We start from the raw sequence: 13,353 nt of genomic DNA, 5'->3' as shown, positions 1-13,353 counted from the left end.
CTTTGGGCTGTTTTATCTGTTTATTGGTGAAAATTTAAAATCAGAAGCCTTAGGGCCCCTTATACAAAGTAGCGAGTCTGACACGCCAAATGCACTGAAGCCCATAGAAACTGAATGGGCTTTAGTGCATCTAATATAATAAAACGGTAAGCCGCGCATGCGTACTTCCTATGCGTGCGTCTGTTTTCCGTGAGCTGTAGCTAGGAAGTGCGCATGCGCAGCTTACGGTCTCTCGAGGCGAAAGAAGGTGCAAAGGCAGTGCGGAGCGGCAGCTGCTGGGAGGAGGCCGCGGCGGCTTGAGGCGAAAGTTTTATGTCTACCGCTGGCGGCCGGCGAAACCCTAATGCTGACCGAGGCTGCCTAAAGGAACAAACGCAAACCGACGCCGGCTCTCCCGTTCGGAGCCTTCTCTTCCCCCCCCCCACTCTGCCCTTATGACTTCCATGTTCCCCGCTGCACCCCCCACAAGGAGGACCGAGCGCGGGTGTGGCGGGTGGGGAGCGGTACCACCGGCATCCGAGCAGGATATTTCAGAGAAGTACCAAACTGACGACTGTGGGCTAGGGAGAGGAAGAAGGAGGTAGAGAGAGATCTGCAAGGTAGAAGGAAGGGAATAGGTGAAGGGAACAAAATAGAGAGACTGGACTGGACAGACAGGGGAGGGCTGCAGAGAATGAGAAATCAAGTTTCAAGTATTTACATAAAGATGTACCATTCAGTGTCCCAGTGCTCCAGAGCAGGGGGGAAAAGGAAGGGAGGCCTACTGCAGGACAGGGTAGGTAAAAGGAAGGGAGAATGGACAGGGGGAGCAGGCAAGGGGTGGTGGTGGACAGCCAAGGAAAAAGAAAGACAGAAAGCGCAAAGGAGAGACAGAGAGAGAGAAAGAATTAAAGACAGACACACACACATATATTCTAGCACCCGTTAATGTAACGGGCTATAAGACTAGTTTACTTCATAAAAGACACCAGTTTTGTCTTTCATTTTCCTGTTTGTTTAGTCCTTATTGACTCAATATAAAATATCCCAATTTTTAGAATTTCAGGGTTTTAAATAAACATAAAAATGAGCAAAATTGGCAGTAGTAACGGATTTTATGTACTGTAATGAGAGAAATCAAAGAGACTGAGGTCTTTTTTTATTCTTTATACTTAACAGTTTTTGAAAAGCTTCCTGGTTTGTTTTTTAAATCTCTTGATTTTATTAAGCATATAAAAAGTGCAACACATACATTCAAAAATTCAATAAACAGCACTTACATACTTGAAAAATTACTGAAACAATTAATCCCTCCCTCCCCCCTTCCTGGATGCACATGAAACTAAGATCGAATCTGGTAGGTGAATACTAATCATTAAGGTGTTTAACGAATGACTCAAATGGACTCCAAATTTCTTTAAAATTCCTAATTTTCTCAGATTGCTTCGCTAACATTCTTCCTGGTTTAATAAGAAGTGAACGGAGTCTGCTGAATTCATTGTATGGCTTTAGGTCGCCAGCTTATTCCAGTTTTCAAATGGCCCATTTCCATGGGTCCAATGCTAATGAATTTGAAAATAATCCTCTTACCCTATACAAAGAATGCCACTTACTCCATTCCAGAACATAATATGAATGGAAAGAGAAACGCTTCCATGTGTAGTTGCATGGAGTTAATGGAGCAAGGCATGATAAAAGAGTAAGGAACCCATCACTGACTGGTGCATCGGGGGGGAAGGGGAGAAAAGAGCAGATTTGTAAGATCCCAAGAGATTGACACAATCACAGCATGTTTTTATGAGAGAAAATTACCTTCATGGAATGCAACGTTTCATTAAAAATAATTTCCAGTTAATATTCAACCACTGCAGTTAGTGCTTTTTTATTTGTAAAAACTGTGGCTTTTCAATGATTGTATTTTGCTGTATGTCCAGCTTTGTAAATACATTTTTATGTTATATTTTTATTGAATATTCCAAAAGGAAAACAATATACATAACATATCATCAAAAGACTCGCCATTACATAATGGAATTATTATACAGCATATCCAGTTCTTCATCCCATAACAGCCCTCCTGCTATGACTTTTCTATTTTAATAAAAAGAAGAGGAGAAGGTCTGTAACACCAATCGTAAATCACCCAAATAGTGATTTAAAAAAAAAACAAACAAACCTTTTTCACCCGCCAAAGTTCAAATTACAAACAGAACCCCCATATCTTCACCCAGATAGGAAAGCTGTTACGTCTAAATGCTGTTAGCTTCTCCATTTTATAAGTGCTTTTTTTCCCCAAAAGCCAGCCACAGTGATTAAAATAAATATATAGATATTCAGAATTACTATCAGGATATTGGTCAGTGCTGGAACCTATCCATATAAGTTTTTCAGATAGCATATATTTAAGAACATAAGAATAGCCATTGGGGTCAAACCAATGGTCTATCAAGCCCAGTAGCCCATTTTCACTGTGGCCAATCCATGTCACTAATGCCTGGCCAAAACTCAAGGAGTAGCAATATTCCATGCTACCGATTCAGGGCAAGCAATATTAGTCTACAGTAAAAAAAATAAAAAACTTCAAATGAGAGGAAAACGCCTCAATGAGCCAAGAGTGATATTGTAAGTGTATTAAGTGATTCTCATCCTATCATCAGAATAAAAAAAAATTAAGTAAATTATTACTTAGTTTAATTGAACTTGAAAAATCTTCCTTCAAAGACATATTAGTAGCTCATTCAGTGGCAATATCCTTTTCAATGAAGGCCAGTATTTCTCCAGGCAACATCAAGCCCAGCTGCGTCAGGGACTTAAGGATATTGCATAGGCTCTGCTTACAGCTGCTACTGCTTGTATAATGATTCAGTCTTACGCTTCTCTCTTTGTACTAATTCTAGTGTAAATCATCTGGATAGTAGCAAGATGGTCTGCAAGGATGTTGGAGGCTCTGTCCAAATAATGTCTCTTGAGTATCCTGGTCAGCAGTACTATCCATATAAATGCTTTTGAATATTGACCCATTTGATTTGGTGGTGGGGGGGGGGGGGGCGTTCAGTTTACAAAAATGCTGGACCAAAGCAGTACCCAATCTTTTTCACAAAGATAGGAGCTTCCTCAGGTTAGGCTGAGTCTGAACACTAGAAACCTATGATGGGCCATAGTCAGTAGCAAGCGACAAAATTCACCAAAGAGATTCCACAGAAGAGCAGGGGAAACCAACACAAAAGACGAAAGCCGTGGAACCGATGATCTTGATAACACTAGTTTATTATAAAGTCTTCACATAGACAGGTGCAGATCAATAAAACAACCCGATGATACACAGTGGAGATGTTGTGGTGTGGACCCGACACGGTCCGTGTTTCGGTCACATTTGTCGGCATTGTTTGTATCGGAAGTATTACGCTCTCAAACACACAGTAATTTGAATGCCTCACAGCAGGATCCCAGAAGAAGGTTTTTTTGTGACCAAAACATGGACCGTGTCAAGTCCACACCACAACATCTCTACTGTGTATCATTGGATTATTTTAGTTGATCTGCACCTGTCTATGTGAAGACTTCTTAAATAAGCTAGTGTGTAAAAAAAATAATCGGTTCCAAAGCTTTCGTCTTTTGTGTGGGCCATTGTCAATGCCTAACCTGATTTAATAATCAAGATGCCATGCTAGCTTCAATTTCTAATGAAAGTATTTTCCAAGAGTGAATGTCCAAGTACGACTCTTCTCTACTCTGCCAAGTCAGCCTGGCGTTCGTTGAGTCAGCTGTCAGTTAGTTCTAGTAATAAGAACACTGGACAAACCTAAGGTCTTGTTGGTCACGTCAGCCTCTCCAGATGCACATCACCTCTCTGTGTTACTGATATGCACCTTCACGGTTGCCTTTGAACAATCTCTGCTGCCTTTCATTTGCGCGTCACAAGAGTTGGTACAAAAATTTGTAGCCAGACAGTCCGGTCTTGGAGGTTGCTGCAAACCTTTTTCAGAACCCATGAAACTGTGCAGGTCATTGCGATTCTGTTTTAGATGCTAAACGCAATCCAAGTTTTAATTGCTTTGAATGTACAATCCTGGTTTGGGTCATATTTTGATTCGTGTTATATATGCAAACAGCACAAACTCTCTGCGATACCTATCCTAGAGCTCTCTGCTAATAGTATGGCGCTAACTTTGCAATTGCTGGTATGGATTGTGTGGGAAAATCTTGAAGAAACCACATGTTCATCCCTCTCACATCCCTAGGCCTCTTTGCAGAACCCCTTATTCTGATGAGTTGACTGTCTTTTGTTTTCTTTCTTTCCTGACAGATGGCCATGCTCTTGAAACTCCAAGATGCTGCCAATTACATAGAGTCTCCTGACCAGGAAACCATTGTAGATCCAAACCTGCAAGCAACACTCTGAAAACCGCCCAAGAAGAAGGAGTGGTTGGTGGTGTGGTCAACTGGCCTTTTCTGTGCTATTTTGCATCCCCTCTCGGTGGCTGTTGCACTACAGCAGGGGGAAGTTACTAGTACCAGCCCCATATGAACTCCTGTAGGGAAAAAATATGGGGAGAGCTGAGCCTCAGCCTACAACACTGACTTAGCTCTTCTGATCTGGGTAGGGGACTTGCACTCTCTCTCTCTCTCTCTCTCTGATTCTTTCTCTTTTGCCAATACCTGGGTTTTGGGAGCCAATGTAAACCTTTGCACAGTCGTTCGTGATGATGAGAATCCCAGGTTTATTACCTTGTGCCCATAAACCCACAGTCTTCGGGAAGACAGGTGGGCTAGGCAGAAATTCTTTAGCAGGGGTGCATACACTCATTTTCAAACCACTGGGGCTTTTGCTGGCCCATGTGACTAAAAATACAAAAGAATTCATGGCAAATGTTAACCGCTTAACTTTTGAGTACAGGGAGGTCCACCATTATAGTGAACAAAGAAGGTTAACAGCCATCTAACTCTAAGGGTGAACACCTAATGTCATCCTTCTCCAGCTGGGTCCATCTGGACTCAAACGAGAAATAAGCAGGCATGGGGACAAACTAGAACTGTTCATTCTGCTTTTGTACTTTATTTAACATGCATGACCATCATTTAAAGAGAATAGCAAATAAATCCTGGGTTGGGTTTTTTTAATATATTTATTTTTTATTTCATTTTGTAGGGGGGGAGGGGTTTGAATCTGTCGGAAAGTTTTCATTGTTTGTTTTCACGTAACTGGAAATGTCCCACTTGCAGTTCTCGTTACAATTCTGCCCACTGCTGCAGACTGTAGCAAAGCTGGTGCTTGCCTAGAGGCCCTCCAATGCAAAAATACACATATACAAACGCACCGCCACTCATTGGTCATTGCAGGTCATGTGACATTCAAAAACCTGGCATGCACACCATAGGGTTTGACGCAAGCACAGTTTCAGCTCGTTCGTATTTCCGATTTAAATTATCGTGATGATTATTGTTATTATTGCAAATGCAACATCGTGGGTAATCAGCAGAGTTGCGGCAGCATTAACGGAGGAAGGTTAACGTGGAAAATAAGCGTTCAGGCAAATAATACCTTTGGGTTCCTTTGAGTGTGTACATGTCACAACAGCAGAGCTAGTCTCTGCCACCAACTATGGGGTGATTTTACTATGGCGCGCTAATCGATTTAGCTTATAAGCCCTAGAGATTAGCACGCGCTAAATGCTAAGGCATCCATAGAATATAATGGTTAGCGCGCGCTAAATCGGTTAGCACGCCTTAGTGAAAGGACCCCTATATTAAGGCCAAAATTCTTAAGCACAGCTGTTTTTGTGTCTTTTCTTCTAGCTTTGCAATGCCTTTGGCTGTTCTGTTGCTGTGTAGCTGGCATCATGCTAGAAGCTTGTTTTGCTAAAACACAATTTGGCTTTTTAAAAAATTAATTGGTGCCAGGTGAGCTTGTAAATTTGATGGGATCTTCTCATTTTATGGCAGCTACTGTCAAGCCATTGGTAACTGATCACCTTATGACTTGATTTGCAGCTTGAGCTTCCTGAGCCACTTCTGTTGGGCAGTGGATGGTAACTTGATTTGTGAGGTCATCATGAACAGCCCAGAAGCTATATTGAGAACAACATAAGAGCAACCCAAAGGTTTCAGCTTCTTTCTGAAAAAGCCACTTTATAATGCCTGCTCCAACGTGCCTCTACACTTATACTGACCATATAGTTTCATGCTTAGGAGAATGAGCTGAGCGAATTCTGGTTTCAGCCCATTGTATGCTGAGACTTGTGAATCTAATTTTCCTATTGGTATTCCCCTAGGAAAACAGGACTATATTTCCCTGTATGCAATGGGGTAAAACTAAGGATGACTCAACTTGTTATTCTGGCCATGGAGCAATATGTCCATCTTACCTATAATGCCTGGTCCTTTTCTCTAGTCTAACCAAACCGATTGATGCATCTCAAGTTTTGGGGGCAGTGTATGTGTTCTGATACCTTGTGGGAAATCCACAGTGGTCACATGTATTATTAGTTTCTACCTGACTGTACTGTAACTATCTTTATTCTGTGCTGCAAACTGTGCCTGATGGTTTGTATTGGCAGAGTGCATATATGGGACTGATGAGTGCAGTTTTTGGAACAGTGAACCCAAATCAGTATGCAGCTTAAAGTAGAACCCTTGCCCAATGTATCTGTTAAGTGGTGCTAATGGTACTGCACAACCAAATACCTCTATACAAAACTGGAAAAAAGGTATGTTGGGCTACCTGGAATTAATGCATTTGTGAAAGCAGGAGCACGGAGAAAGGGAACAGACTGGAAGGTGTAACCTACAAACTGCATGCATTAGCATCTCTCATATGGGCCACATAACATCTGCATCTGAGGCTTAAAATCTGGATAGATATCCTTACTTGCACTTCAACCACTGTCATCTCCTGTAAAAGTCACGTGGGTTTTATATCAGCAGAACTACTATGCTGATTTCTGGATCTTCTATAAGTGGGGCACATGTTTGCAAAAATATTTGGGTTGCATTTTAATCTTAATTTTTATAAATGCACTAGTAATTGCAGGTACTAAGGCTTCCAAATACAGAGAATTCCAGAGATCTTCAATTGATGCTGGGAGTTCTTTTTTTTTTTTTTACAATACAGGGAGCTCCTCTGCCTTTTTAGGGGGGATAGGGAAATTCTAGTCAGTCCCATGTTTTAGACGATTCTGAAACCCAAAATAAAACTTTTCACATGATATTGTTTAACTTAGGTTCGTATTTCAAGAACTAGGATCAGATGCCATAAAAAAGAAACTAGAAGACCACTGGTTTTCAGTTAAAGCATTTAGAATAGCAGATTTTCCAAAACTGAAAAAAAAAAAAAGATATTCAATTAGAAAGACAACTACATCTATCCGAAACCTGTATTTTAATTTAAAAGTCAGATTTTTGTTTCAAAGAAAAGACCTGAACTTATATATGTACAAAACAGAGAAATATGCAAGTTTTTATTGTCAGATTTATGTTTGAAAGGCTAGAGCTGTCTATGGTGCTGAAACAACGCCTTAAATCTTGTCAGTGTACAAAGCAATGATTGTGGAAGCAAAATGAGATGTGAGCACCTTATGAAACTCGTCTTATTGGAATTTATTATTGGACTAAACAATGGTGTATCCCATGTTGAGGAGGGGGGGGGGGGATATAAGTACCATGCAGCTGTAACTGTGGTAAATTTTGCCTGGGGGAAGGTGGGACGCTCCAATGAGTGATTTGTTATTTGCATCTTTAGAGTCCCCGAGTCAGGTGATACTGACCACTACAGCACAGGCTGTGTGTAAGAAATCACTAGTAGGATGATTTTAGAAGGAAGAAAGATTTAAATAGGTTCTTCTGTCCACATTCTATAAAACCTCACACTTCTTTATCTCCTGCAATGAAACATGTTTTCTGTAACAAGGGGGCGTTCCATTGAATGGGGAGGAAATAGTGCTCATTTGGGGGGGTCTTTATTCCATCTCTTTATCCTGTTCTGCAGTTTGATTCCTCTTGTGGGAGACTGTGGTGCAGTGGCTAAAGCTACAACCTCAGCACCTTGAGGTTGTGGGTTCAAACCCGCACTGCTCCTTGTGACCCTGGGCAAGTCACTTAAGCCCCCCCATTGCCCAGGTACATTACATAGATTGTGAGCCCACTGGGACAGACAGGAAAAATGCTCGAGAATCTGAATAAAATTAATGTAAAACATTCTGAACTCCCCTGGAAGAACAGTATTAAAAAATTGAATGAATAAATACATTTCTTAACCAAGACCTATCATAAAAATAAGCAAACGGTCGATATTTTCTCCCACATCTAAACTGATTTTTTTTGGAACCTCCTAGAGCTAAGACCACCATTAGCTGCTTTCAGTGTTTTTCTTTGGCCCTTTTTCTCTCCTCAGCTCATTTTTCTATCCCCTCCCTGAAACCTTATCCAAAGAGCAGAAACCTTTAAATAGGTTTTGTTATTTGGCACAGCAGAACATTAGTGCTCATGAAGCTGGACTCTAGCCAATATTTTCATTAGCATCACCCTTCAAACAATTTGGATGAAAATAAACAATGCAGAGTAAGATGGTTAGTGGCTGGAATTGCTTATTAGACCCACCAGTATGTCCTGTATATGGTCCATCCCAGCAGCTCATCACAAATCAGAAAAGCACAAAGCCTCAGGCAAGTTGAGATCCATCTGTGCCTACAATTTCTATTTCACCCATGAAATGAATTTCCCATTGTCTCTCAATCGTAGGGTCCATTAATGCCCAACTCTGCTTGTATATAGCTACATTTCATGAAAAATTTTTGGAAGGGGGAGGAGAGGATGTTTCTTCCTCGACATATCCATCATTAACACTGGCACATATTACCAAAATATCCTTTAATTTCTAGGTATTAAAATGTTAATATGCAGTCCTGCTTGACTAAGCTTTGCTTAGTTTACTTAGAGATGAGGGTTTTCTAATTGCAGATATAAAACTGAAATATTCTGCCACATGTTAGACAGTTCATGTGTTCAAATAGCACATGAAGTGGTATGGATTAAGCTAGGTGTTGCATATATAGGGAGCTGGAACACACAAAGCCATATAAATTATTATTATTTTTTTTATGCTGAATTTTACATGACAGACATGCAGCATCGAATCCCTCCGAAAGCAAAGACTTCCTTGTGCTAATAGTAACTTACGAATGTAATGTAACATGCTGCTTCAGCCAATAATTTTTCCCCTCCCTCATGTGGATGATTTCTTGACCTAGATTAGGGACAGTCATGTCAACAAGTTGTGGGGGAAATTGACACAATAGAGTCTTATAGTCACCCAAAGTAATTTCTAACATCTAATAGACTAACTTGAAACTCAAATGAACCAGAGTCCCTCAGCAAGAAGATGCAATAGTCTGGACCCTTCCCACTGATATCCATCAGTAACTAGACCCCCCCCCCCCAGCCTATGAACCTTTCCATAAATGAAGACAGAACTCTTTCACCTTGGGAACTGGAAATTTGGGAAAGAAAACCAAAAAATGAAATTGTGATCATTTCTGGGGATTCGGAAATTTTCCTTATACCAAATTATCAGAGACGAGGGGTCTGAGTTTTAATAGAGTGTTTGAAAGTCAAGGTAAAAGCCATGTTTGGTGTTATTAAAAAAAAAAAAAAAAGAGTTAAAGAGCTATGCTAGCAGGAAAAGTGGATCATATTTTTAATATAATGGTGCTATTTTAGCAATAAAATAAACCTAATAGAATACCAGTTAAATTGACAGAGGGCAAGTCATTAATAAGAGACAGGTGGTAAGTGATTATGTTTTGCTCATTTACTGTATCAGGAGTCCATATTTCTGTCAAAGACTTCTAAATGCAGAATTCTGAATAAGGTACCTACATGCCTGGGCCCAGGTAGGGTAGGACAATCTTATCACCCAAGAGAGAAGAGGCTGACCTAAATTTAAAGATGTTATCTTTGTTTATCAGTTGTTTAGACAGTCAGTGGAATCCTATCACCCGAGACAAGTTGTGGACAGGAGCTAGAGAAAGGGGTCTTACTTGAAGGAACAGTCACGATGTGTCTGAATCCTTCTTAATCCCTCCGGAGCAACATAGATGCATTGGACAGTTAAATTGCCTTGATAATCATGGATTTAATTTCTATTTGCAGAAACATAGTACTGACTAGAGAATGACATGGGGACAGGATTTTCCCCTTCCCCACGGGAGCTCATTTTACTGTCCTTGCAAGTTCTGGTCCTGGCCGTGCCCCATTCCTGCAAGCTCCTCCATCCTCATTGGCGCAAGCCTCAAACACTTTAAAATCATAAGTGTTCGAGGCTTGTGCGGTTAAGGCAGAGCTTACAGGAATGGGACAGCAAGAAAACTCACGGGGACGGAACAGGGAAATTGAGTTCCTGTGGGGACAGGGACAAATTTGTCCCTGTGTCATTCGCTAGTACTGACTGGCACATTCAGTATGGAGGTGCATCCAGGTGATAAAGCTACTGGTCACAAGACCAATAGATTGTTGCTGGCTTTCTGACCAGCAAATGCGCCTTGAAGTGAAATAGTGGGGTGGTGTAAATAAATGAGATGTAGTTGTATGTATATAGGGTGGCTTGTTGAATCGTGTATTATGGTTATGGCTTTGTTAAAATGTGATATCTGTTTCTGTTGAAACCTATTGTGCATAGCTCGTCATTTTCCCTACTAAAGACAGTTATAATTAGAAAAATCTATCTGATCCCTTTCTTGTCCCCTGTGTGTAACTTGTAACACACAAATTACATAAAAATTGTTTCATCTATAAAAACAAGTTTGATGAGGATAGTGGCACATGATCATTTTTGAAGGCATTAATGAAGCAGCAGTGCTGTCAATTAGAGTGTGTTTCTCCAGGGGAGTGTTTCATTCTGTTTAGCAACTTTGCCCAATTCTCAGGAGCCAAGACGGTAGGAAATTGGGATTTAGTAGCTCTATTCTGGCATTTGCTCTGTAGAACAGGGGTTCAAACCAAAGAGGCAAAAGGAAAGAACCAAGGTCTCCTTTTAATAAGCAATGCTCCGACACCCATTCAATCCCTATGAGCATCAGAACATTTACCTCCCCCCCATTTTTTTTCCGAAGCAGCGTTAAGACTTTTTTTTTAAAAAAAATCACCGGCCACAGCGGTATTAGCTCCGATGCTCATAGGAATTCTGTGAGCGTCAGCTAATACTGCAGAGACCGGCAATAAAAAGCCTAACGTGGTTTCATAAAAGTGGGGGGGGGGGGGTGGAGGGTAATGTGTTGGCCCACTCTCTGTGAGTCTGTGAGGCTTAGTAAAAGAGGGGGGAGTTTCTTGAATCACCTACCCCCTCTTTTACGAAACTGCGATAGCAGTTTCTAGCGCGGGGAGCCGCGCTGAATGGCCGCGCTGCTCCCGATGCTCATAAGGAACTTGATGAGCGTCGGGAGCAGCGCGGGCCCTCCCCCGCGCTAGAAACTGCTACTGCAGTTTCGTAAAAGGAGGCCTTGGTTGTGTTGCTCGACTGTCATTCAGATATTGAATTGCACAGACACACATCTCATTTTGCCTTTTATCAGAACGCTAATGTGCTTTCTCGAAACATTCAGAGCCAACTTTCTGGCCCTCAGATAACCAAGGTCCAGTAATCACATTTTATCTTGTATCTCAAGGAACAGATAGAGCCTTTCTTAATGAAGTTATTTTTAAGAACTTTTTCATGTTGTTGCATTCTTTAACTGGTGATCCCATTAACTCCTGAAAGGCCGGACAAGCTTTACTGTGTATCTAATAATGCAGAAGTTAAAACTTAACTCCTAGCCTGCTGCTTTAATAAAATAAAATCTCAGTAAATCCTACTTCTCTATGCTGATTTTGCTCCCTCCCAGGAGGGAGCCACTAAAACAATAGAGAGGGCCATGTTTCAAAGCCTCTTGTCCCGCTATGTTCAGTATAATGCAATGCAGAGCTGTGCTAGAGTGCAGAGGGAACATTTTTTCATTTTATTAATTTCCCATGCCTTTTAGGGGATTTCTCTATTTGTTTTTTTTGTTGTTGGGGGGGGGTCACTTTTGCAACAGTATGCACTATTGACAACACAGGGGGAAATGGCATTTCCTGTGTTTTCAAATGAATGCACATCATCTGTGTAAATTCATTGAACCTACTCAGCAGTCATGAAAGGAAATTCAGATATTTTAGAAGGAGTTGACTGTCATAGTTAAATGGTATCACCTCTAATGTGGGAGAATAGCAGGACTGAAATCTGTGGAAGCCAGTAGATTGGGGTGGATGGGGAATGGAATGCCTGTGGGATGCAGTTGCAGTGCAAGAGCAGCTATTGGTTGAGCCATTATCCCGGCTGGCCAATGAGCAACGTGTGCAAATCGCTAGTAAGATCACAGGGGCAGCCAGTCTTTTTGCGTAGTGGACTTACAGCTCTTAAGAGCATTCAGCCCTGTTGTGTCCCATTTTCTCAGGTACCAAAATTGAATGGGACAAGCAACAAACAAAGAGTTGGCCAAGCAGGTGTTAACCCAACTTAGTTACTGGAAATAAAACAGCCTGGACTTCATTAAGTTTTTAATCCGCATTAGGAAGATTTATTAAATGGGGCAAATCTCATTCTCATCTTTATAGAGTTCAGTTTCGGCACTGTAGAGAAATGTCCAAGTTTCTTAATGTGTTGTGTTTTTTTTAATAAATATAAGAGCAGTTCATTGCCTTTAATCCCCTTGTTTACCACCTCTGAGGATCATAATGTCAAAGATATATTCTTGTGCATTTCTGGAAAAGGTGCTTTTTCTTCTTTATCTGTATATAAACTCATTGAGGGGGTTCTGTATATGTATTTTTAACTTAACCAAATACTTGGGACACTGTGCCTGAAACCCCCAAGTGTTAATATGCTGGTGGCAGAGGCAGTTGTAGTTTTTACTGGATATTTCAAGCCTACAGATGGCAAACTTTATACTGGATCCCTGGATCGATGGAAGGAAATGAGCTGCGAGACAGGCCTTGTAGCCCCTGGACATCGCAGGATGGACTGTTGTCACAGCAATTCTCCACTGGGACCTGTATTAAAAGGATTAAAGACCGGTTGGCTTGCCTTAGGGCATGGGGTGTCAAAGTCCCTCCTCGAGGGCCGCAATCCGATCGGGTTTTCAGGATTTCCCCCATGAATATGCACGAGATCTATTTGCATGCACTGCATTCATTGTCTGCTAATAGATCTCATGCATATTCATTGGGGGAAATCCTGAAAACCCGACCGAATTGCGGCCCTCGAGGAGGGACTTTGACACCCCTGCCTTAGGATAATTTATCTCCCTATAGCTTTATTAATAATTAAGATAGAAAACCTTACAATGGTGGAGGATTTCCATTTGC

General features: G+C 41.2%; 1 protein-coding gene across 12 annotated transcripts in view; it reads left to right on the top strand.

Annotated features, from left to right (window-relative positions):
* Nucleotides 1–12,681, top strand: part of NAV1 (neuron navigator 1) — a 385,886-nt gene extending 373,205 nt beyond the window's left edge. For 9 of the 12 annotated variants that reach the window (XM_033917672.1, XM_033917671.1, XM_033917665.1 and 6 more), the window contains one exon: nt 4,286–12,681. In XM_033917672.1, coding sequence (XP_033773563.1) covers nt 4,286–4,381 — 96 coding nt within the window. In that variant the 3' untranslated portion in view covers nt 4,382–12,681. The remainder of the gene's footprint in view (nt 1–4,285) is intronic. The other 3 variants (XM_033917676.1, XM_033917674.1, XM_033917675.1) reach the window with 1 other exon arrangement.
* The last annotated feature ends 672 nt before the right edge of the window (nt 12,682–13,353 follow it).

This window comes from Geotrypetes seraphini, chromosome 13, assembly GCF_902459505.1.
Source record: "Geotrypetes seraphini chromosome 13, aGeoSer1.1, whole genome shotgun sequence".
NCBI classification, from domain to species: domain Eukaryota; kingdom Metazoa; phylum Chordata; class Amphibia; order Gymnophiona; family Dermophiidae; genus Geotrypetes; species Geotrypetes seraphini.
This window is presented reverse-complemented; position numbering and strand designations above follow the sequence as displayed.